The sequence below is a fragment of the Phascolarctos cinereus genome, unplaced genomic scaffold (assembly GCF_003287225.1).
Source record: "Phascolarctos cinereus isolate Bilbo 61053 unplaced genomic scaffold, phaCin_HiC Scaffold_4;HRSCAF=312, whole genome shotgun sequence".
Taxonomy (NCBI): Eukaryota; Metazoa; Chordata; class Mammalia; order Diprotodontia; family Phascolarctidae; genus Phascolarctos; species Phascolarctos cinereus.
Window position 1 is genome coordinate 13,426,279 of NW_027555847.1, and position 24,936 is coordinate 13,451,214.

At 39.8% G+C, this 24,936-nt stretch overlaps 1 protein-coding gene across 6 annotated transcripts in view; it reads right to left on the reverse strand.

Moving 5' to 3' along the window:
* Window positions 1-24,936, reverse strand: part of ERC2 (ELKS/RAB6-interacting/CAST family member 2) — a 1,023,879-nt gene that overhangs the window by 442,159 nt on the left and 556,784 nt on the right. For all 6 annotated transcript variants that reach the window (XM_020970639.2, XM_078152062.1, XM_078152065.1 and 3 more), the window contains one exon: window positions 1,419-1,579. In XM_020970639.2, coding sequence (XP_020826298.1) covers window positions 1,419-1,579 — 161 coding nt within the window. The remainder of the gene's footprint in view (window positions 1-1,418; window positions 1,580-24,936) is intronic.

The following is a 24,936-nucleotide window of genomic DNA, read 5'->3' on the forward strand; positions in this document are numbered from 1 at the left end:
CTACCAACAAAGGAGAGGAGTAGGTGGCTCTACTACTCGGGTGTTAGACTTCAATAAAAATGGATCCCAGACTGCCACATTTAGAAAACCAGAAATTAACATTATCTATGTTGTAGTGTATTTATTTCCCAATTATATTTTAATTTGGTTCCTGCTGCATTCAGGATGCTCCTAAATGAAACCACAGGTCCAGCCACCTCCCTTCTCCCACCCTACCCCCTAAGAAAAATTTTATCAAATCAAAGGAAACATGGACTAATGGAGAGAGGGTCTGGAGGCTGGCTGATCTAGCTCTAAGTCCTGTCTCTGAAACACACTAGCTGTATGACTGTCCACAATGTAACTGTCTTTAATATCCTTAGCAATTTTGTAAGTCTGAAGGCTGTACATGAGCTGCTGGTAAGCACTGATTACCACCCCAGGATTTCCCTAAACAGAGGCAATCAATGGTCCTACGCTCCACTCCTTTTTAAAAATAAAACCAAAATCCTCCAAAGACATCACTAAAGAGTTGCCTTCAACATCTGCCTTTGGCTGAGGATATGCCCATATGGACAGTCAGAGATCTCTGATGGGTTTAAGGTAGCCCACCAAATATTCTATGGAAGAGAGGCCTAACCAGATATTAAGAGAGATTCTCCATTATCTTAACTCTCTCAAGAATTATAATACGGCAATAACTCTCCTCAAATTTCTATCTTGACCCAAGCTGCATGATTTAATCAGCATTATTCTTGGACACTCCGACCATCCATGTCCTAAAACATATTGACAAACTCAATGAATATCACCTTCAAGGCAAATGATAAGGGGCTATACAAAAAGGTTCTTTCTTTAAGTTCTAATTTTGGTTCACTAGATCTCATTTTTTTCTATTCTGTTATAATATCTCTCTATATCTATTATATATGTGTGTATATATGTATGTGTATAAATATAGATGCATATGTGTATATATCTGTATATATATCCATATATATAATATATATCCATATATGTATATATATATATATCTGTATATATATATATCCATATATAATATATATATCCATATATAGATATATATATAGATATATATAGATATACACACACACATCTACACATAGATATACATATATATTAACCAAATTGAAAAAAGTGATATACTATGAACCCAAATTGGAACTTAATAAAACAGAAATTTAGTTCAAGAAATTATGATTAGAGTACTAACTTTATCCAGTCACTCCAAATCCTTTGTTCCTCCATATGACTTTTCTATTTTCCTACTATTTCTTTTTTTTAAGGGTTAATCCCTGCTGTCCCCCGGCCCCCATCTCCCATCATCAGCTAACCCAACCAAGCTCCACAACGGCATTGAAGATGTAACACAGTGGACTTTCAGCTAAGTCAAACAAGAGCAAGTCATTGGCACCTACTTCATCTCCAGGACTTCCTCAAGCTGTTTTCTCCTCTCTATCCGTAGGTTGGCCAAATGTGCTTCTTTTTCACCCAGGGACTGCTGTGTTGAGGCGAGGCGAGCTTTGGTAGCATCCAGTTCTTGTCTGGTCTTTTCAAGGGCATTCATCAGCTCTTCTAACTGAAATGCAGACATTGCCACGATTGAGATTTCACGAGATTACAGTCATTTGCTTGTCTGCTTGTGTTCTGACAGTGAACCCATAGAAAACCATGCAAACCTTCTAAATCAGAGCAAGACCTCATTGAAGACCATTCTTGTTTCCCACTGATTAAAAAATGTGTTTTCAATGCTCAGAAATGACCACGTTTCCAATGGCCCCATTCAGTTGTTTTGCCCAATAACTTTTATAGAAACCATTTAACTTCTTTATTATAAGTGGGGGTGACTGGGCAGACCCAATTCGGTCCCGGACTTGGCAAACGTCTGCAATATTTGCTCACAGTTGGGGTAAAGCAACGTTCAAAATGCATTTTGTCGAGCATGATTTCCTTTCGTTTTCAGGCCCCTGAGTATTTTAAGAGGAAGCTAATCTATGTGTTTCAGATTCATTCACATTTAGCCCATCAAAATGTTGGTTTCTAAAAGCCATTGGATTTCCAAGGACCCTCCAGAGGCCTTTTCCTTTGAACCAGGAAGCAATGTTTGGCCAAGAGTAAACAGAATTCCAACCACAAAAGGTTCAAGTTTGGTTTACCCGTGCTGTTTGAGAGGGCCTTAAACTTGAAATAAATGAAATGTAACTTTTATAGGGTGCTAATACACTATAGGGATAAGCCAGACTATCAAATATCCAGGGTTTTTAGCCAGGTCCCAAGAAATTGGACCAGGGGGCCCTGAGGCAAACCCTTACTCCTCTACAAACCATCATGGGCTTTTTAAAGCCAACCTAGAACAAAGACAGCCTGGTTTTTATGATTTCATTCCAAGGGCTGCAAAGGAATAAGGTGGCGATATGCAATCCCTCACCCGGACGAAGGGCTGGATTGACCCCGTTGATTAGAGCTGTGGTCCCAGGGAGTCCCCGTCTTCCATAACAGTTGTGTAGGCCTCTAAGCCATCCTTTCCAGCCAGGCTTGGCAGAAGGAGCTCACCCATCACTAAGACCAACAAAGCTCCCTTCAAAATGTGTCAGTGACATGTTAAGTCCCAATTCATAAAGACTTTCTGCACCATTTAGGCTGTTTTACATGGAATTGATTCAGGATAAGCAGAAAACACACATCCAAGATAAATTTCAGGCTTTTAAGATTCAGAAAGCCTTTTATTTTGCTAAAAAAGAGGGAAAACTTTGAATCATGGGCACTCAAGGCAAATATAGATTAAGGCCAAAAAAAGAAAAGGGAGGAAGCAAGTTTCAAAATGTAAGATTCAAAGAAGACAAAGGGAAACTGGTGAATTTCACCAAGTTACACCTGTCTTATGGGCAATGGAACCAGGAAGTATCATCAGCCAGCACGCTGTCAAGTGGTGCTGGGGAAAACCATTGAGGTAGTTGAATTTCCATGCGGTGCCCCAATTCTGATGAAATTCCCCATCCATTCCCTTTATAGCATTGCTTGTGAATACCTGAGGTGGTCACTGAGATGGATGGCTCATCACCGAGACTCCTCTGGCTCTGCAACTTCACCAGCATGGGCATTTCACCAATGGTACAGCTCACAACCTAACTTGGCCTGCCCATCCTACGGGGCTCTTTGTAGGTCCTCCCATAATTTCAGCCCAAGGGACCCAGCACACTGAGAGCTTTCCTCAGTTTCTTCTTGCACCACAAGAATACCATAAAGCATGAGGGCAGTCCATGAGTCATCTCTAGCTCTTACTAAACAACCAGCCTCTCTTCCTTTTGAATAAAATATTCCTTTGATAACATCTTTTACACTGCTTTTCCTGTATAATCATGTATGTATGTATGTATGTATGTATGTATGTATGTATGTGTATGTATGTATGTGTGGGTACATGCATGTATGTGTATATATGTATGTATGTGTATATATTGTGTGCCTGTATGTATGTGCATCTGTGTGGATGTATGTATATGTATATATGTGTGTATGTATGTATGTGTATGTGTATATACAGTGCCTAGCATTGGCACATAGTAAACAATAAATAAATGTTTGTTGACCAATGAATTATAATATGTTTCGGTCTGACCATGTCTATGAAGCACCCCTCCATTGCCCTGTAGGTCAGTGATATCAAACTCAAATAGAAACAGGGCAACCCAACCACACCTACGGATCCCAGAGGGCTGCATATTGACTCAGAAAACCACAAATTAACACTATCCCTGTTTTGTTGTCTGTTTGATACCTCTGCTCCAGGGGACTATCAGCTTTAATGCTTCAGAGACTTTAGTGATCCCTGACCCACAGTCTTCACGGGAAGAACACTGGCACTAAAACAGGCTTTTCTTTCAAAAAGAAGTTTGAAAGTATTCAGAAACAGACAACATAGAGCTCCCTTCTCCTCCTTTTCTTCTGTTAGGATCCCAGATCTCAGCTCATCTGCAATATCTATTCAAGACATATACTGACAATATCTACTATCCCATTGTTAGGATATTTTCTGGTTGCCATATTTTCTGATTAAGCTTCCTCAATTTCTCACCTCCTTTTTACAACTTGGCCCAGTGGTGAAAGAAAACAAAATCCAAGAATATCAGTAATCCCATTAGCCTGCTGGAATATTATCCATTCAAGTCTCTGGCCATGTTGAGGAATTACCGGTGCTGTTTGCAATCAACCAAGGTGCAAGCCAACATGACTACAGGCCTTCCTACAGCAGAGATAAAGGCCATCTCTGACACCCCTGTTTGTTGATTCCTTCCCTCTGCTATTATCTCAAACTAACCTGCCCACACTCATCTAACACAGAGTCCACTCACTGGGAATTCCATATTGTTTCCTAACAGCCTGCTCTCACATCACAATGAAGAGCTTCCCTGTCTCAGCCCTTCAGTATGTCATATAACTAGTCTGATATTAATTCAACTCTAACAATTAGATTTAAAAGGAATGGGCTGAGGGATATTATTGTAATTTCTTGTGGTAGGGACTACAAGATTATACCTGGAAGGGATCTCTGAAGCCCACTTGTCCAATATTCTCATTTGACAGATGAGGAAAATGAGGATCAGAGACTTTGCCAGGGTAATCAATCATCAGAGCGATTGTATCACATGCAAGATGTGCACCTGGGCCCTTCCCCTCCCCATTGTACTAAGAATCACGTCTGTATTTTGCCTTCACTTTATGTCCCTTTCAGCAATTACCACCATGTTTTACATGGAATATGCATTCTATAAAGATCTGTTGGGAGTCAAAATACTTAGAATCTGATCCTGCTTCTGATACTTAGTACCTGGGTGACCTTGAGCAATTTTTCTGGGCCTCAGTTTCCTCATCTGAAAAATGAGAGAGTTGGCCCCAGTGGCCTCTATGGTGTCATGTGGATTTAGGTGTAGGATCCAATGATCTGAGATAAAGTAGCCTATACCTTACATCTAAAAGAGGAATCCATATTGGATCCCAGAAGCCATGGAGAATCACTAGAGTTTGTAGAGCAAGGGACTGGAAAGGGTAAGAACTTCAAAGTGGTAAAATCATTCGGGTTGCTGTGTGATGGAAGAAATGGGCTGAGGAGAGATGGAAGCAAGATGATCGATTAGGAGGTTATCCCCCTAGCTCAGGCAGGAGGTGATGAAGCCTGCCCCCAGGAGTGGCCGGGAGTGGACAGATGTCAGGGAAGCAGAAGCCTCAGCCACTAGCTAGACTTGAGGGGTGAGAAAGCGAAGACGTGAGGATGACGCTAGGTGAATGGAGAGATGAGGGGCATTCCTCAACAAAAACAGGGGCTGAACCTGGACTCTTTGACAGGGATGGGAGAAGCCAACTTCCCAGATATCTACTGGACCTTTCTGTCTGACAAAAGCAGAGCTGGTAATCAAGACCCAATCACTTCAACCCTCAAAAAACGGCAGAATCAAGATGGGGAGATTGTAGACAGGATCTGGTTTTCATTAACCAGGATGAATTGGATGATAGAATGGAAATGGAGAGGACTTTCCTCCTAAAGTTGGACAGAGGAAAGTGTGCACCCAGCCTCAGCTGGACTGGAGATTTAGAGAAAGTCAATTTGAAAGAGTTCAGATGAGGAAAATCTTGGGTACCATCAATCCATGAGTATTTATTAAGCAGCTCCTATGTGCGGGGCACTGTGCTAGGCTCAAGTGATACAAAGACAACCAAAATGAAACAGACCTACCTTCAAATCAAGAAGAATAACAGGCATAGAAATGAGTATGCACAAAGCAAATGCAGAGTAATAATAAGAACAAGCATCCATATAGTGCTTCAAGAGTTACAAAGCACTCCACATACGTTAGCTCATTTTATCCTCAGATCAGTCTTGTGGGGGATATGCCATCATTATCTCCATTTTAAAGGTGAGAAGACTAAGAGATTAAGTGACTTTCCCAGGGTCACATAGCTAGTAAATGCCTGAAGCTGGATTTGAATTCATGCCTTTTTGAGGCCAGCCCAGCACTCCCTCCACTGCACTACCCAGCTTATGGGGATCACAAACGTTTTCATGAAGAAGTATCATCTGAGCAGAATTATGAGTGAAATGAGGTAACCTAAGAGGTAGGCCTGGAACCTAGGTCTGCCCCCTTTACACTGAGCCTGCCTTGTCCCCATTTTATTAGCAGTGTTGAACTCAGAGAAGAATGGGGCCACTTATGGATCCCTGAGGATGTGACCTAAAACACACAAATTAACCTTATCAATATTTTATTGGATTTTTATTTATTTTGTAAAATATTTCCCAGTTATATTTTAATCTGGTTGGGGCCGGGGGTGAGGGTGGGGATATGGACCTGTTTTACACCTCTGCATTATACAATACTTCTTCTATAAGTTTGCATGTATATAATTTATTATGTAATATGCCAACATAGACACAAATGCCATGTGCATATGCACATATACAGTCTGTGTACATATATACATATGTATGTATGTGTGAACAGTGGCTTATGCCAACATAGATGTGATATACATGTACATACACACACGCATGTTGCACAAATATGTGTTGTGCATACACACAGCACAGTGGTACACATATGTCTACTTTTACACGCATGGTTATATACATGGTATATATAGATCTGCCTATACATGCATTCACGTGTGTATTTATCACAGTTTCACTGCTATATCATTTGTAGTCTTAGAACATTGCCCTAGGCCACCTGACAGATTGAGCGACTTTTCCCAGGTCACAGAGACAACTTGCCACAAAAACGAGACTTGAACCGAAACCTTTCTGACTCTGCAGCTTGTGCTGCCTCTCTTGATTGTATATGTGTGTAAGTATATGTATACATTTACATGCATACACATGTATGTTATTGCATGTATATGTGACTTTATACATGTGTCTACATATATATGCATGTGTGTATAGATATCTTTAGATATATAAAGATATGCACACAATATGCATGTGTTATATCTATCTATGACACATATGCACATGCATATCTACACACACACACACACACACATATATATATTTATATATATATAAATATTTGATCCATCTCTTATCTATGGATTAAGATTTTGATTGAAAAAGAATTAAGGTTAGAAATGGATAATAATAAACAATAATCCGTACAAATGTTATTTCCTCCACGCCTCACAACAACCATGGGAGGTTCATGTTATTATTATCTCCATTTTGCATATGACAAGACTTTAACCGTGGTTAAAGGACTCGCCCAGGGTCACCCAGGTATTGAGTGCCTGAGACTGGACTGAGTTCAGGGTTCTTGACTCCAGGTCCAGAACTCTGTGCACTACGGCGCCACCTAGCTGTTACCATTGGAGACTACCTAACCTTTCAGCTTCCAACTGTTAACTGTAAAGCCAATCATACCACCATTTTCTACCAAACTTTGAACTCTACACACACATATACACATATGTGTGTTTACAGATGCATACACACATATACAGTCATACATATATATATATTTATATGGATATGCATAATTTTTTTCATTTGCTTCTTCTGCTTTAAGCTTATTAAAGATAAGGAAACTCCCAAAGTGGGAACTCTTCACTGATTCCTAGCAGTAACATTTTTATAATTTAAAATCTTTGAATGTTGCCTAAGACCTCAAGAAGGTAAAGTTCCCAGGCCTTGTTCTCTCAGCAAGTGTGTGTGTGTGTGTGTGTGTATACACATGTGTGCGTATATGTGTGAGCACGCACACATGTGGTGGAAGTCTGATACCAGATCCATAATGGGAACCATATTTTGTTGGCATCATATATTTAAAAAAGAAAAAAAAGAAATATCCTCAAATGACATATGTATTAGGATCACCTATTTTAAAATGTATTTTTTTCAAATATTCTTTTTACAGCCGCCTGAGTCACTTTTCTCCTGCTGATCATCGGACACACCACAAGTCAGTCCAACTACCGATATTTGAGAAACCTTCTGGAGCCATGCCTCTCCCTGGGCCCTTTGCAGGATGGCACGGCCTTCAAACACATTTCTCTAGCATCGAGGGCTTCCATCCCACTCGAGCTCCACGGTCAGATCTTTTAAAACCTGTTTAAGACCTTAAATCATTAACATATGGAGACTTCAACTTACACATACATTTACTTTCTTTAACTAAATATTTGAAAACCAGCTTCTTTCTCAGTTATCTGCCAAGATCTGTGCTCAGGGCTCTGGACTTCCCCACTTGCCATATTACAAATACCCCACACTGTTCCTGAGCCTGGTTTGGCAAGGGCCAACTTTCAAATATTTTGCTAAATTAAAAAATAGGAGTGCAATGCCAGTTTTAAGTTGACATATATATTCTGTGTTAATGATTTGGAATTTTAACAGGTTTTCAGCTGTGTTTTGAAAAGCATATAGCCCTTCTACTTTAAAATTACTATCTTGATCATGGGTATCATAGAGTTTCCTCTTTCACTGTCTCTTACTCAATGTCCAAAGAGAAAAATCCAGTGATTGATTTGTATTGGTACATGCCATAAAGTTATAGATTCATAGAATGAGTAGGAAGGAACAGCAGAGAGCATGAAGGCCAATCCCTTTGTTTTAAAGATGGAGAAACTGAGTCACAGACCAATCTGAAATCTCATGAGTAGTAAGAGCTGGGATTCTAACCAACAATCTGTAACTCCAAATTTGTCAATTTTTCCATTGTGTCTGTGTTCCTCATGACCCCACTGGACCCCAAACTGCAGTCTCCAGGAGTTACCGCAACAAAAAATCACTGGAAGCAGGTGACTGAACTGGATTTGGTATTTGGTCCTATTGTACTCCATCTTGGCAGGACTGCATCAAGATGAACTTGGCCTTGGAGAATCTTCTCCACTACTCTGAGATACAAAGAAAGAGCCCAGCGAAGCCAGGCTAGGTCATAAAGTCAATCAAACCCTATAGGACGTAGAGTCCATGAACCATCCACATGACAGAAAAAATGCTTGAATAGATCAGACGAATCTCATGAGAATAAAAAGGTTATGTTGTTAAGGCTGTTGTTTTCCTCTTTCCTTGTCTCTGAAAACCATCCCATGAGGGTCTCCCTGTGATTAAAATATGACAAATACATTCTTAAACCCTTTCTCATCATCAGAAACCAGATGCAACTTTTCAGAGAGTGTTTTTGTGGACCTTAATGATCTGCTGCAGACAAGGAATCGTAATCTTATTTTTCAATTACTCTTATCTGTCGCTCCAATCTCCCTCACCAGCCTTCCTTAATAGCCAACACTGCCTTAGAGTGACACCTTTTGGAAGAGGCTGAAACTGTCAAATCCGGAAGCCGCTGCCTCTTGGCCAGAGGCTGGACGCTCCTGTCACTGGCTCGGAGGGAGCGTGACTTCCCACAGCAACTTCAGTGGATTGGAGCTGTGTTACTTGTGCCCCTCCTGCTGCAGCAGCTGCAGACTAAGGCTGAGCCCCCCCAAAATGAGCAAATGCCACACTTAAGTGTGTGTTTGTGTGTGTGCGCATTTTCTTGTTTTGTCCTTCCAGACTTGTTTACATAAGAAGAAGAAAAAGGAAAGAAAAGCTGGTAAGCAAGCAACACACATCTGACTTATTAGACACACATCTGACTTTCTGGGCTCTGAGGAATTAGACAGAGTGGGAGTACAAATGAATGACAGTTTGTCATAAAAAAAGCCCTGGAGCATTCTTAATTCCAGATTGGATTTGGCTCAACACAGCTCATGCTAATATAGTGCAGTTTCAGTTTGTGGGGAAAGGCTGTGTGTGCACACACGTGCATGTGTGTACATGTGTGTATAAGTGAGCATTGTGTGTGAGCATGTGCATGTATGTGCTATATCGGAGTTTCTTCCATGTCAATTTGACAGAGGATAATGAGATATGGCATTTTCCCAATGTGAGAAAACATGACTATTTTTTTTTAAGTTCCATTATTTAATTTTAATACCATTTACAACAAACAGAAGAGACAGTTTGATAGAATGGACACAGGGTGAGGTTTGGAGTGAAGGAGATCTAGGTACAATTACAACTCTGAGAATACTACTTTGGACATGTTATTTAAAAGTCTCAGCATAGCCAAAACAATTGTTCTAAAATGACAAAAGCTACTGAGGAGATTCTCATCTGTCCTGTAAGGTCATGGTTCTCCAAGGGACCCCAACACTCCCAATAAATGCAAGAATTTAGATTCATATTGTCTGGTTTTTTCCCAACAATTCACATTGTATGTTTCCCCAAATTGAGCATCAATCTTAAAAACAAAATAAAAACTCATCTTATTTATATCTTTTTGTTTTTTACATCACTATCATTTCTGAATATACCCCTCTCCCACAGATATATACACTTTCCTTGAAACCAAGAAAAACAATTAAGTAAAATTAATCTGTGTCTAACATCTGACAACATATGTAGCATTCTACACCCACAGCCTTCTTCTCAGTGCTGCAAGGTGAAGAAGGGGAGGCTTATTTCCTGATCTCTTCTCTGAGGCCAAGAAGACTCAGTATAGCAATGTGGCATCCACCTTCATTTCGGTGTTCTTTTCACTTGTATTTTTGTAACCACTGTGTATGTGGCTTTCCTGATTCTGCTAACTTCACTCTGCATCAGGTCATAAGTCATCTCATATTTCTTTAGTATGTGTGTGTGTGTGTGTGTGTGTGTGTGTGTGTATTACATTGTACATACATATATACTTATGCTAACTATATAAATGTATATAAATGTATGTAGACATATATATGTGCATACATATACATCTACGCATGTACACACACATGTGTACATCTGTCTATCTCTCTATCTTTCAGAATACACATGGACAACCTGCAAAGCCATCTACCAGATCATCTCTACCTGGATATCATGCCAGTCCTTCTTCAAACTTAATACAACCAGGAGAGACCAAATCATCTTGGAAGGAGATGTACTAGATCAGATCACATCCAGGATTACCTCCGGAGCTCTTAAGCTCTGTATCCATGCTGTTGTTCAGTCATTTTCAATTGTGTCTGACTCTTCAAGACTCCATTTGGGGTTTTCTTGGCAGAGACAGTAGAGTGGTTTGCCATTTCCTTCTCCAGCCTATATTCATGATTCCATGGTAATTCTTCCCCGCTTAATAATAACTCCATCTCCCCTTACTCTCCTCTCTTGCTGCCTATCTCAGGTCCTAGGCTGTCCCAGAACCCATCCAGGATGGCCAGAGGGCAGGAGGATCACCAGCACCTGAAATGACCTCCCCAAACTCCTTGCTGCTTGACTGCTTACCCAGCTTGTATGTACTGAAAGTCAGTGACTCTGTTACTTCCAGTGATATGGAAGACCATCAGGTCTTACCTTCTACCCAATCTGGATACATTGAAAGTCAACAACTTTGTCACTTTCAGTGATATGGAGGACTTTGGGTCTTGCCATCTATCCTACTTGCAGCCTTAAAGTCCCCAGCTTTGTTGTCTAACCTATTCACATAGCCTAAGGGCCCTCACACCTTGCCTTGGTCCAGCCAAGAACCTGAACACTTAGCATTTCCAGACCATTCTACCTGCTTTGCAGCTGAATTTTCATTTAGATGTGATGTCTCTCTCAATTACAGTGTGATCTCCTTGAGGGCAGGCGCTATCTAAAGTTTTCTATTTGTATGTCTAGCATTTAGCATAGTGTAAGTGCTTAACTGATGGAAAAGGCTGAATAGATGCTTTTTCATCCATTCATTCACTGAAATATTGATTCTATTACTATGCTCCAAGTCATCAAAAGCTCAGACGTCAGAGACATCATGAATGTCTCCATTTCCCTCACTCACTATATTCAATCAGAGGCCAAATCTTTCTTCACATCTTACCACTGCCTCATAGTCCACTCCATTCCTGCCACCCACCATCTGCTGAGCTCATATCCTGACCTGCACTCATGTGATCTCCTCCTGTCTGTTCTCCCCACTTCTTACACCCTTACACCACACCCCTACACCACAAAGAAGAAAAGAACATTAAATGAATCCTCATGTCCTCTAGAGCAAAGTCTCTATTGCTCATCATGGTCTTAAGACTCCATGACATGGCCATAACCTGCCTTCCCAGCCTTATGCCACAATCCAACCAAACTGGAATACTTTCTGCATAGTGCCATGGAAAGAAGACTAGATTTAGAATGAGAGGCCCAGGGTTCAAATTTTGCCTTTGTCTCTTACTACTTGTGTGACCTTGGGTAAGTAACTTCACTATTCTAGTGCTTTGTTTCCTCATCTATAAAATTAGGGGATTGGATTAGATGGGCTTTAAGATACCTTCTAGTTCCTCATTGACGAGCCTGTTAATTGGCCTTCGCTTGCTCATTTGTAAAATGAGGGAACTGGACTATGGCTTCTGAGGTCCCATTTAGTTCTAAATCTATGACCTTATATTTCCTGTAGAATAATCAATACAGCACCACTTCTGTGTCTTTGTTTAGTGTTATCCTCCTTGGAATGTCCTCATAAATAATTTGAGTCTACAGAGCCTTCAATGAGCAATGCATATGCTATCTCCTCCCAAAAGTTTTCCCTGACTTTGAGAATCTGTGCCTTGTTGGACCTCTCTTCGAGTTTTGTATTTTTCTTTGTGACTTTTCTTATCCTTTTTTTGCATTAAAGTTTGTGGCACATGGATTTTCTTCTACTAGAATGCTGGAGACACTGGCCACACATGGAGAGACATCATAGTACAATAGAGAGTGAGTTCAATTCAGATTCAAGAATGACTTGGGTTCAAATCCTGGCTCTGTTCCTTATTACTAGTACACTTTTGGATGATTCACTTAACTTCTCTGAAATTCAGTGTATTCTTCTACAAAATGAGGAATTTGGATGAGAAAACCTCAAAGATTCCTTCCACCTCCTAATGCCATGAAATGTGTTGAGTTTGTTTAATAGAAAAAGACAGTTTTGTTTTGTTCTGTGGCCAGCATTAGGAAACAAGAGAAAGGCAAAAGCAGAAACACAAGGGAAAGAGGATAGCACTGCTGACTTTGTATGGAAATGGAAACAAGTTTGAAGATGGCATCTTTTGCATCAAGAGAGAGAAAATAAAGGATCCCTCTTTTTGCAACCACACAATTAAGACATTTAGAAGTCCTACTTAATGTGCCTGCCTTAACTCGTGCCTTGAGCCAAAGATACCCATCTTAACCAATCACATAGACTTGTGCTTCAAGCTCCAGCTCTGGAAGGTAGTGAGAGGAGTCTGGTTCATCCATGGCAGTGACTCAGCCTGAGCCCTCCAGCCCTATGAGAAATTCATCTGGGATCAGTCTTCTTCCTCTGAAGTTTACTCTGGGCAGGGGCTCCCAAGCCAGGTCACTCTATTCTGTAACATGAAGAGGTCAAGAACACCTAACCTAGCCTTGGAGTGGGGTGGTGGATCTCTGCAATATTGAAAGGTGAAGAAACAGAAGAGTAAGAATGGAAACTAGAAACAAGCTACCAGGAATAGAAGAAAAACACTGAAACACTAAAGGTCCCCAGGAACAAGGCAAAAAACTTGAGTCTAAACCTATTTCACCACAGAGAGACTAAGAGAGAAAGACAAAGTGAGCACAGATTCAGAGAGAGGCTAGGTCAAGTTTTATACTATAAAGGAAAAGGAAGCAAAAATCTTTAATAAAAAAAAAAGAAAATTCTGTGGTTTCCCCAGAGATCATGGAACATCTGTTAGAATTAGGGTTAGAAGGTGTTATGTCCTCTAATCCTAGCTCTAACAACAAAATCCAGAATGGTTCAGAAGAAAATATAAGGAATAAAATTATGCTGGAAATCAGAACTTTCAATGCCTAATTTAAAAAAGAATAGAAAAAACAGAAAATACAATGTATAAATTACCTAGAGTAAGAGAGGCCATGAAAGGGAAAATACTGGACTTAGAACACAAAAGTATAGAAGTAGAAGAAAATTTATCAGAACAGAAGCAAAAAAGCAAATTATTTTTTTCCATATTTTAATGTTTTGTTTATTTTGTTAATTATTTCTCAATTACATTTGAAAATTTTTTTAACATTTTCATTTTTAAAACAATTTGAATTCCATATTCTCTCCTTTCATCACATTCCTTCACCTTCTTGAGAAGCAAAAAGCAAATTCTTTAAGAAAGCATCTGGATTCTACGCAATCCAAAGCAAATTTGAGGACAGGATTCACAAAGTTAAGTCAAAGATTTTCTGTCTCCCAGAAGATGTCAAAGTAAAACAACAACAACTTGAGTACTATAGTCCAGAAAGCTGCATAAGAAAACTGCCTGGAATTTTTGAATACAGATAATAAAATATTAATCAATTGATTCCAGATAGCTAATAAAGGGGATAGGGGAGGAAGATCAAAGAGAGAGATATTAATGCCTCAAACTACAAAGAATGTAGTATTTGAATTTAATAATTTCAACACCAAATTGTTCAAGTAAGCAGAAGAAGGGCTGCCATCTGTGAAGGAATGTTCGTTGAATTTCCTACTGTTATCTTTTGGGTAAAAGAAATTGAAAAGAAAAAAAATGGGCTATTCCAAAAAAAGAAAGACGCTTACAATGCAATCCAATACCATCTATCCTGCACAGCTGAGCTTCATTCTACTGTGACAAGATGGAGTCTCAAGAGGCATCCAGAAGGCACCAAAACCAGAGAATGGGTCACATTCAGCTAGCCACCTGTCCATTTTCTAATCTACCTGGATCAGCAACCCTGAACCAAACTCTAGGGGAAAAAATTGCCTTCAGGCTCAATGGAAGTTATCTCATGTAACTTTCAGTCCCCAGACTGAGCTGTCTTCATTGGTGAATGAGAATATACACTCAACTAGCACCCATTATACTTTGCAGTCTTCTCACACTTTACTCCCCTCCACACACTCTATGGCCCATTGACACTGGCCACCTGGTTGCTTCTGACATGGCTCTGCATGTCCCGGTTCTGTGCACTTTCAGTGGCTGTCTATTTACCATAGCTGGGACCTACTGCCTCCTCCCCATCACCTCCTGCCTTCCCTGTGTTCAAGAGTCAGCTCAGATCCTAACGTAAGCAAGGAGTCTTTTCCCTGCATGCCCCCCTCTTCCCCTTAAAGCTAGCGACTTGCTTTCTGAGATCATCTCTAATTCATTCTGAATCTACATTGTTTGTACATACTTGCTTGCACATTGTCTCTCCCATTGGGTTGTGAGCTTTTTGAAGGCTAGGACTCTTTGCTCTTCTTTGTATTCCCAGCACTTAGTACCTGGCACACGGTATTTAATAAATGCTTGGTGACTCCCCAGGCCACCAGAGCATGACATATTCCACAAGCCACCCAGCTTCCACCTTAGCCATCTTGCCATCTCAATCCATACTCCCCCCTCACCCTACTCCTCATACACTTCCCATCTTTTTCTCTAGAAACCCATAATTAAATCAATCCTACAATATGACCTTGATTCCTGGAATGGGTATATAATTGTCCCTGTGACTCCATGGGCCAACACTCCCATATACATGCTGCTCAAACACTTCCATTAGCATATGAAATCATTGTCACTGATTATTTCAGTCATAAATTAACATATCTAAGAGGGAGGCACAATATTTAAAAAGGGATAAAGGAGGGAGTTCAAACTCAGTACTCCAGAAGCTCTATCCTCCTGAAAGAATAAACAAGGAATAAGCATGAGCATAGTCACAGATTAGAGGATAGAATTCAGGGAGAGAAATAAGGTGGTCAAAGAAAATGAATATTTATTAGAAAGGCACATGGCAAAAGAATGTTACTTAAACTAAAAGGTTGGAAGAGAAAGGGAGAGAGAGGAGGAAGTGCTATGGGAATAAGGATTAGAAGTGGGGATAGTGAGACTGCTAGGTAGCACAGTGGATAAAACTCTGGCCTTGGAGTCAGGAGGGCCTGAGTTCAAATCCAACCTCAGACACTTGACACTAGCTGTGTGACCTGGGCTAGTCATCTAACTCTGATTGCCTCATCAAAAAAAAAAGGGAAAAAAAAGTGGGGCTAGATAAGGAAATATAAAGAGGGGACATATCTACACTTCCTCTCTTCTCTGTCCCTTTTAAACTCTAGAGTAAGGGTCCTGACCTCATCATTCAACTGAACCTGCTCCATCCTAAATTGCCAATAATCACATACTTGCCAAATCTAATGGCCCTTGTTCAGTCTTCATCCTTACTGACTTCTCTTCAGGCTGTGGCATTATCACTCCCTCTCACCCTAAAATGCAGGTCTGACCATGTCACTACCCTTCTCAATAAACTCCAGTGGTTCTTTCTTAACTCCAGAACAAAATATAAAATCTTCTGTTAGCCTTTCAAAGCTCTTCACAAGCAGATCCCTCTTTACCTTCCCAACTTTCTGCTCCTTGTCTGCCACCCCCCACATACACATACTCAGTGATCATATGACACTGGCCTTCTTGCTCAATCTCCCAACTCAATGCCTTTTCAGAGGTCATCTCCTTTCCTGGAATACCCTCTGACCCACTGGCTTCCCTGGCTTCAAGACTCAGATCAAATCCCTCCTTCTGCAGGGGTCTTTTCCAGTCCCTCTAGCTTCTAATGCTTCTTGCTAAGGTCACCTTCCATCTACTCTTCATTTTTTGTGTACTTATTCTCTGCATGTTGCCCCTCCCTTTAGAATATGAGTTCCTTGAGGGAAAAGACTATTTTTTTTTCCTTTCCTTGTATCCCCAGACCTTATCACACTATTTGGAACACAGTATTTAATAAATGCTTAATGACCAACTTACTGAGATATTGTCGAGATAAAGCCAACAAGATTTGGCAACTGATTCAATATAGGTTTGGGAGAAAGAGAGTTTAAAGAACAATTAATCCCTATCCCTCATGATTTATTCTCAAACACTAATAAAACACTCTACTAAACTCCTTTAATTAGACAAATATTACTGAAATCTAAACAAGGGAGGGATGAAGCAAAGAAAAAGAACTATGGAGATTATTATGAATGAATATCACTGTAAAAATGTGAAATAAAATCCTGGCAAAAAGAACAGCAAAAAATCCTCCCCCAAAGTATTTAGTGTATTCTATTTTTTTATACCAGAGACTCAAAGATGGTTCAACATTAGAAAAACAATTGACGTGAGTAATACATTAGAAGCCAAAGCCAACAAACAGAGCCTCAGGATTATATCAATAGACGGGAAACAGACAAACAAAGAAACTATTGTTGAAATATTGCACTCATTTATGCTAAACCCCTTAATTGCAGAAGGGTCATTTTTAGTGTAATCAACAGTATATATCTAAAGGAAAAACTAGCATTATTTTCAACTGGGGAAGAAGTTACCCACAGGTACACTGGTTTAAAAAAAGGACAGTCCCTTAAAACCACAATTATTTGACATAGTTCAAAAATGACAGTAGATAAAAATAATAGCAATAAGACAAGAAATTAAAGGTATAAATATTGGCAAAGAGAAGACAAAGCTGTCTTTTGAAGATGGTATGATACTTTACCTAGAAAACTCTAGAGAATGAGTAAAGAAACTTTTTAAGAAAAGTGTAGCTTTAGTAAAGTAGCAAAATAAATATCTAAAAATTGTCAGCAATTAGAGGTACAATGGACAGAATACTAGAATTGGAATCAGGAAGGCTTGAGTTCAAATCCTGCCAGAGACAACGTCTAGATGTGTGGCCTTGGTCTCTTAATCTCTTTCAGTCTCAATTTCTTCATTTGTTTTTTTTTTAAACTTTCTACCCAGCTGACAGAGTGGATTTATTTATTTATTATTTTTGTTTTTTTTTATAGAAATTTATTTATTTTTAGCTTCACATTCACTCCACAAGTTTTTGAATTCCAAATTTATACCCCATCTCCCCTTCCCACCCAAGATGGCATGCATTCTGAATATCCCTTCCCCTAGTCTGTCCTCTCTTCTATCTCTCTCTCCTTCTCTCATCCCCTTCCCCTTCTATTTTCCTGTAGGGCAGGACAGCCCATTTGCTGTATTTCTTATTTCCCAGTAGCATGTGAAAATATTTTTTTAAACATATGTTTTGAAAACTTTAGGTTTCAAATTTTCTCTTCCTCCCTCCCACCCCTCATTGAAAAGCCAAGCAACTCAATATAGGTTATACATGTGCAGTTATGCAAAACACGTCTATAGTAGACATGTTGTGAAAAACTAACTCTATTTCCCTTAATCCTATCCTGCCCTCCCATTTATTCTATTCTTTCTTTTGACCCTGTCCCTCCTCAGAAGTATTTACTTCTGATTACTCCCTTTCCCAATCTGCCCTCCTCTCTATCATCCCCCTGCTTTCTTGTCCCCTTCTCCCCCTATTTTCCTGTAGGGTAAGACAGATTTCCATACCCAATTGAATGTGTTGTTATTCACTCCATAAGCCAAATCCTATGAGAATAAGATTCACTCATTCTCTCTCACCTTCCCCCATTTCCCCTCCACTGTAAGAGACTTTTCTTTTCTTTTTTTTGTGAGATAGTTTACCCCATTCTACCTCTCCCTTTCTTCTTCTCCGAGTATAATCCTCTCTCATCCCTTAATTTTATTCTCCAGATATGACCCCTTAATCTTCAACTCACCCTGTGCCCTCTATCTATCTATCTATATATACATACATACAATTTTTTTTCCTCCAACTACCCTAATACTGACAAAGGTCTCATGAGTTATAAATATCATCTTTCCATGCAGGAATGTAAACAGTTCAATCTTAATAAGTCTCTTATGATTTCTCTTTCCTGTTTACCTCTTCATGTTCCACTTGAGTCCTGTATTTGAAAGTCAAATTTTCTATTCAGCTCTGGTCTTTTCATCAGAATGCTTGAAAGTCCTCTATTTCACTGAATGACCATTTTTTCCCCTGAAGGATTATACTCAGTTTTGCTGGGTAGGTGATTCTTGGTTGTAATCCTATCTCCTTTGCCCTCTGGAATATTATATTCCATGCCCTGCGGTCCTTTAATGTAGAAGCTGCTAAATCTTGTGTTATCCTGATTGTGTTTCCACAGTACTTGAACTGTTTCCTTCTGGCAGCTTGTAATATTTTCTCTTTGACCTGGGAACTCTGGAATTTGGCTACAATATTCCTAGGAGTTTTCCTTTGGGGATCTCTTTCAGGAGGAGATCTGTGGATTCTTTCAATTTCTATTTTGCCCTCTGGTTCTATATATCAGGGCAGTTTTCCTTGATAATTTCTTGAAAGATGATGTCTAGGCTCTTTTTTTGATCATGGCTTTCAGATAGTCCAATAATTTTTAAATTCTCTCTCCTGGATCTATTTTCCAGGTCAGTTGTTTTTCCAATGAGATATTTCACATTGTTTTCTAATTTTTCATTCTTTTGGATTTGTTCTACTGTGTCGCGATTTCTCATAAAGGCACTATCTTCCAATTGCTCTATTCTAATTTTTAAGGAAGCATTTTCTTCAGTAAGCTTTTGGACTTCCTTTTCCATTTGGCCAATTTTGCTTTTTAGGGCATTTATCTCTTCATTGGCTTTTTGGACCTCTTTTGCCATTTGGGTTAGGCTATTTTTTTAAGGTTTTATTTTCTTCAGTATTTTTTTTGGGTCTCCTTTAGCAGGCTGTTGACTTGTTTTTTGTGATTTTCTTGCATCACTCTCAGTTTTTCCTCTACTTCCCTTACTTGCTTCTCAAAATCCCTTTTGAGCTCTTCCAAGGCCTGGACTGATTCACATTTTTCTTGGAGGCTTTGGATGTAGGAGCTTTGACTTTGTTGTCTTCTTCTGGTTGTATATTTTGATCTTCTTTTTCACCAAAGTAAGATTCTATGGTCTGACTCTTTTTTGCACTGCTTGCTCATGATCCCAGACAATTACTTGAGTTTTAAACTCTTTGTTAAGGTAAGAGTCTGCTTCCAATGTGGACAGTGTACTGTCCCAAGCTTCAGGGGTTTGTGTAGCTGTTTTCAGAGATACTTGTAGGGACCTGTAAATTTTCAGTTCTTCCAAGTATGATAAGGGGCGAGGTGTTTACTCCTTTCCTGGCCTGTGACCACAAGTATTCCTTTCTGTCCTGTTACTGTGAGGAAGGGTTCCTCTCCATAGCCACTACAAGCTCCACCACACCAATGCTCCTCCTCCCCCCAGCACTACCGCCCAGAGCTGTGACCCAGATCCAAACAGGGGCAAAGCAAGAGATTCCTGCCTCAGCACTAGCAAAGAGATCCCTGCAGTCCCTCTTCTGATCAGCCACTGGATTCCCCCTCAGTCTGTGAGCCAGAAGCTTGGGAAGCAGCTGCTCCCCCCCAGGGCCACGCTTTTGGGGAATGGAGCTGAAACCCCACCTTCCTGTCTCAGCACCAACAGAAACAGACTTTTCCCACTGACCTTCAAAGTTGTCTTTGGCGTTGGTGGATTGAGGAGTCTGGAAACCTCCACAGCTGCCCACGATTCAGTCCTCTGAGGCCTGTTCCAGGTTCGCTGAGGCCTGTGTGCCTATGCCGCGCTGTGCTCCACTCTCAGCCCGGTGCAATACACCTTTCTGATCAATCATCCAGGTTGTCTTGGGCTGGAAATTTGCTTCACTCTGTCTTTTTGTGGGTTCTGCTTCTTCAGAATTTGTTTAGAGCCATTTTTTATGAGTATTTGGAGGGGTTTTGGGGAAATCTCAAGCAAGTCACTGCTTTCACTCTGCCATCTTGGCTCCATCCCCTTAATTTCTTCATTTGTAAAAGGGGGAAGGAGATCAATGGACTATAAGATTCCTTCTAGCTCTAAATACATATCCCAATGTTGTTACGCATTTATGTATGGGAATACCAAACCTAGGTGGAAATAACAAAGGAAATCCTATTCAAAGTAACTACACAATACATCAAACACCTAGGAGTCAGTGTAGCAAGGTAGACTAAAGACTTAGATAAACATGAAACACTACAGAATGAAAGATAATTATTAGAGGGATGGTCTTTGCTGATGGTAGGATCTACCAATATAATAAAATGATGATGTACTAATAAATTAATTTAGAAGTTTATTATAAGATCTGGAATAGTGCTAGCAGGAACCTTAGAGGGCCAATCCAAACCCCATCTTTTTTTCAGATAAGGAAACTAAGCTTCAGAGAGGGGAAGGTGCTTTCCTATAATCACACTGCTAGTAATTGTCTGAGGCAGGATTTGAGCTCAGATCTTCCTGATTTCGAGTCCAAAGATCTAAACACCGTACCACTTAGTACAACATCAATTGAATTATCTAAGTGCTTTACTAAAATGAGAAAAAAAAATTAACTAAATTCATTTGTAGAAAAAAAAAGTCTGGAATTTCAAGGGAATAATGAGAAGTTAGGAAATAAAGAATAATACTACTAGACCTCAAATTATGTTATCAAATGGCAATCATTAAACATTATTTTGTATGGAAAAGCAGATCAGTGAATAAGCCCATATAAGTCAGAAAACTCAAACTCAATAACCCAGCATGGAACAAACCCAAGAAGACGATGTTTCGTAAGTCTCTTTTTGTTGCTCTCATTTAGTCGTTTTCAGTCATGTCCAACTCTTCATGGTTCCATTTGGGGTTTTCTTGGGAAAGATATTGGAGTGGTTGGCTATTTCCTTTTCCAGTTCATTTCACAGATGAGGAAACTGAGGCAAACAGGGTGAAGGTGACTTGTCCAGAGTCACACAGCTAGTAAATGTCTGAGGCCATATTTGAACTCAGGAAGATGAGTCTTCTTCTTCTTCTTTTTTTTTTTTTTGAAGATTAGTCTTCTTGACTCTAAGCCCTGCATGCTATCCACTGCATCACCTAGCTCTCTATTTGACACCAAACACTGGGAAAACTGTAAAAGTTTCATACACACATAGAGCAGGTTTAGACTTTTAATATATCACCTATGACAATAAGTTCCAAATGGATACTAGACATAGTAATGATAATGATGATGATGATGATGATGATGATGATGGTGATGGTGAAAATAATAAAAAAGTATCTTTTAAATAGCACTTTAAGTTTTATCAAGAGCTTTAAATAGAAAATGGTTGGATGGAGATGGAGATATTTGGGATCTTTTACAACTCTAAGAACAAGGTTCTTAACCAAATAAGAGATAGAGGAGATCATCAAAGATACAATACATAATGTTGTTCATGTAGAAGTGATAAGATTTTTGTACATGCAAAAAACTAAGCTAAATAGGACACAAAAGAAAAGCATTGATTGGGGGGAAAGTCTTTCTATCAAGTCTTTCTGATGTGTTTGCTATACAAGATACATCAGGAATTAACAGAGACATATACTATCAGGAGGGCAGCTATGTGGCACAGTGGATAGAGTACCAGGCCTGGAGTCAAGGAGACTCAATCTTCTTGAGTTCAAATCTGGCCTCAGATACTTACTAGCTGTGTGACCCTAGGTAAGTCATTTAACTTTGTCTCAGTTTCCTCATCTGTAAAATGAGCTGGGGAAGGAAAAGGCAAACCACTTCAGTATCTCTGCCAAGAAAATTCCAAATGGAATCATGAAGAATTGGACGTGACTGAAATGACTGAATAACAACAACAACAATCCCTTCTTGATAAGTTGTCAACAGATATGAGCGGTCAACTCTCAAAGGAGAATTACAGCTTATTAATACCACATAAAAGAATGCTCCAAATCACTAATGCAAAATAAAGGTTTCCTCTCACTCCAGCAAACTGGTGAAGCTGACAAAAGGTGGCAACCATTCCATTTATAATGCTGGCGGCTTATGAATTTCCTCATTCTGAGAAAAGGCTGATTTCCTGGCATATCAGCAGCCTGCTGAGATGTCTCCACATAAGGAGAAGGGGGGAGGGGACCAAGCCTCCCAAGGATACCCTGAGAATCAAAAGGCTTTAGAGTCTTTCTAGGCTAATGCCCCCACTTAAGGGGAGTCAAGGGGAGTGGAGTGACTCACCAAAAGTCCTCCATTGGGAAGAAAATAGCAGAGCAGAAAATTGAAGGGAGGTCCTCTCCCTCCAAACCCAGCAGGCCGCCTTCCCCTTACTTCTTCAGTTTGCACAGTGCTTTATGGTTCCCAAAGTGCTTTTCCTGTATTATTTCATTTGACCTTCTCAATAACCCTGTGAGATACATGCTATTATTATCCCTATTTTATGGATGGGAAAACTGAGGCAGAAAAGGTAAAGTGATTTTCCCAGGGTTATACAGCTAGAGACGCATGATCTGAACTCAAGTCTTCCTGGCTCCAAGTCCCATATTCTATACATTGTGTGACAGAGCTATTTGGATGACTCACTTCATTGATTTTGACCTGTTTCCTCACATGTAAGCTGAAGGAGTTGGACTCTATGACCTCTGAGGTTACTATCAGCCCTAACTATATAAGCTGATGGTTCTGCATAAATATAATGCAGAATGATATATAACATCAAATATAGATGTTTCATATAATGATGTAGATGTGCGTATGTGTGTGTGTGTGTGTGTATGTGTGTGCGTTGCATACATTTCTTTATCGGATTATAAAGTTTTTGTGGGCATGCAGAATGCCTTCCATCTATTCAGCATCTATCACAGATGTGCCTATTTACATGTTGTTTCCTGGATTAGAATGCAAGCTCCTTGAAGGCAGGCCCATTCGAGATCTTCTTTTAGAGTCTCAGCTCTACATAATGAATCCATCCTGGTTGAGGATGAATCCTGGCTTTGGCATCTTTCCAGCTTCCCCAACACCCAGCACACTGTGCCTTATGCAGTTAGAAGTGGGCAGTAAGTGTCTGTTAAGTGAATAAATGACTGAATGATTGAAGAGCTGCCTTTACAGGCACCATGTTTCCATGCTTCCTGACCAAGGCAGCTGGTTCACAGTGTGTCTTGCTCTATGACTTCTCAAAAACATTTTTGTTGGCTTTATAAAAATTAGCCATCAACACTGAATGAATATAGTACTGAAATATTTCACTTTGACTGGATTTCTTTCTCTTTAAAGATGTCAGATTTCCTTAGAAAATATTCATGGCCTACCATAGCCAAGAAGCAGTTAGAGAAACAAAACTAAGAGCCCTAAAGAGAAAACATCACTTATGGGGAATGAAGACAGCCTTCTCATGAAAAAAAAAATTGTGCTTTCCCTTTTTTCTGCTTCATAATCTCGGCAGAGTAGCAGAACACTCCAAGGAACCAGAAGGAAGACCCTGTCCCTCTGAGGTGTAGATTGGAATTCTCCCAATGCCAGGGATTACCAGTATGAAAAGCTGGCTTCAGATCCTGCCTCAGACAGTTCCTAGCTGTGTGACCCTGGGCAAGTCACTTAACCTCTGTCTTCCTCAGTTTCCTCAACTGGAAAATGGGGATAATAATAGTACTTACTTTCCAGGGTTGTTTGGAGGATTAAATGAGATAACATTTGTAAAGTGATTACCATAGTGCCTGGCCATAATAAGTACTTAATAAATCCTTCCTTTTTTCTTTTCTTCCTTTCTTCTTTTCCTCATTCCTTTTTTCTTTCTTCCTTACCTCTCTTCTCCCTTACCTGCCTCCTTCCTTCTTTCCCTCCTTAATTCTTTCCTTCCTTTTTCCCCCTCATTCCTTCTCTCCTTTTTTCTTTCCTTATTTCCCTCCTTCCTCCCTTCTTTCTTTCCTTCCTTCCTCCTTCTCTCCCTCATTGCTTTCTCCTTTTACTTATGTCCTGAACTTCTGTAGGTCTTAGGGGCACAAAATGACAAACAGGACTCTTCAGTTGTTTTTTTCTCCCAGGTTCGTGTACTCATTTGAGATACAGCAGAGAATAGTAGAAAGATCCTTGAATTTAGAACCAGAAAACCTGGGTCCAAATTTAGGCTCTGCCTTATGATGTGTGAACTGTCACTTTGGAGAAGTCATTTACTCTTTCTAAACTTCAGATTTCTCCTTTGAAAAAAGAGGGGTTTGAACACTAAGGCTCCTTCTAGCTTTAAATTTACAATGCTAAACATT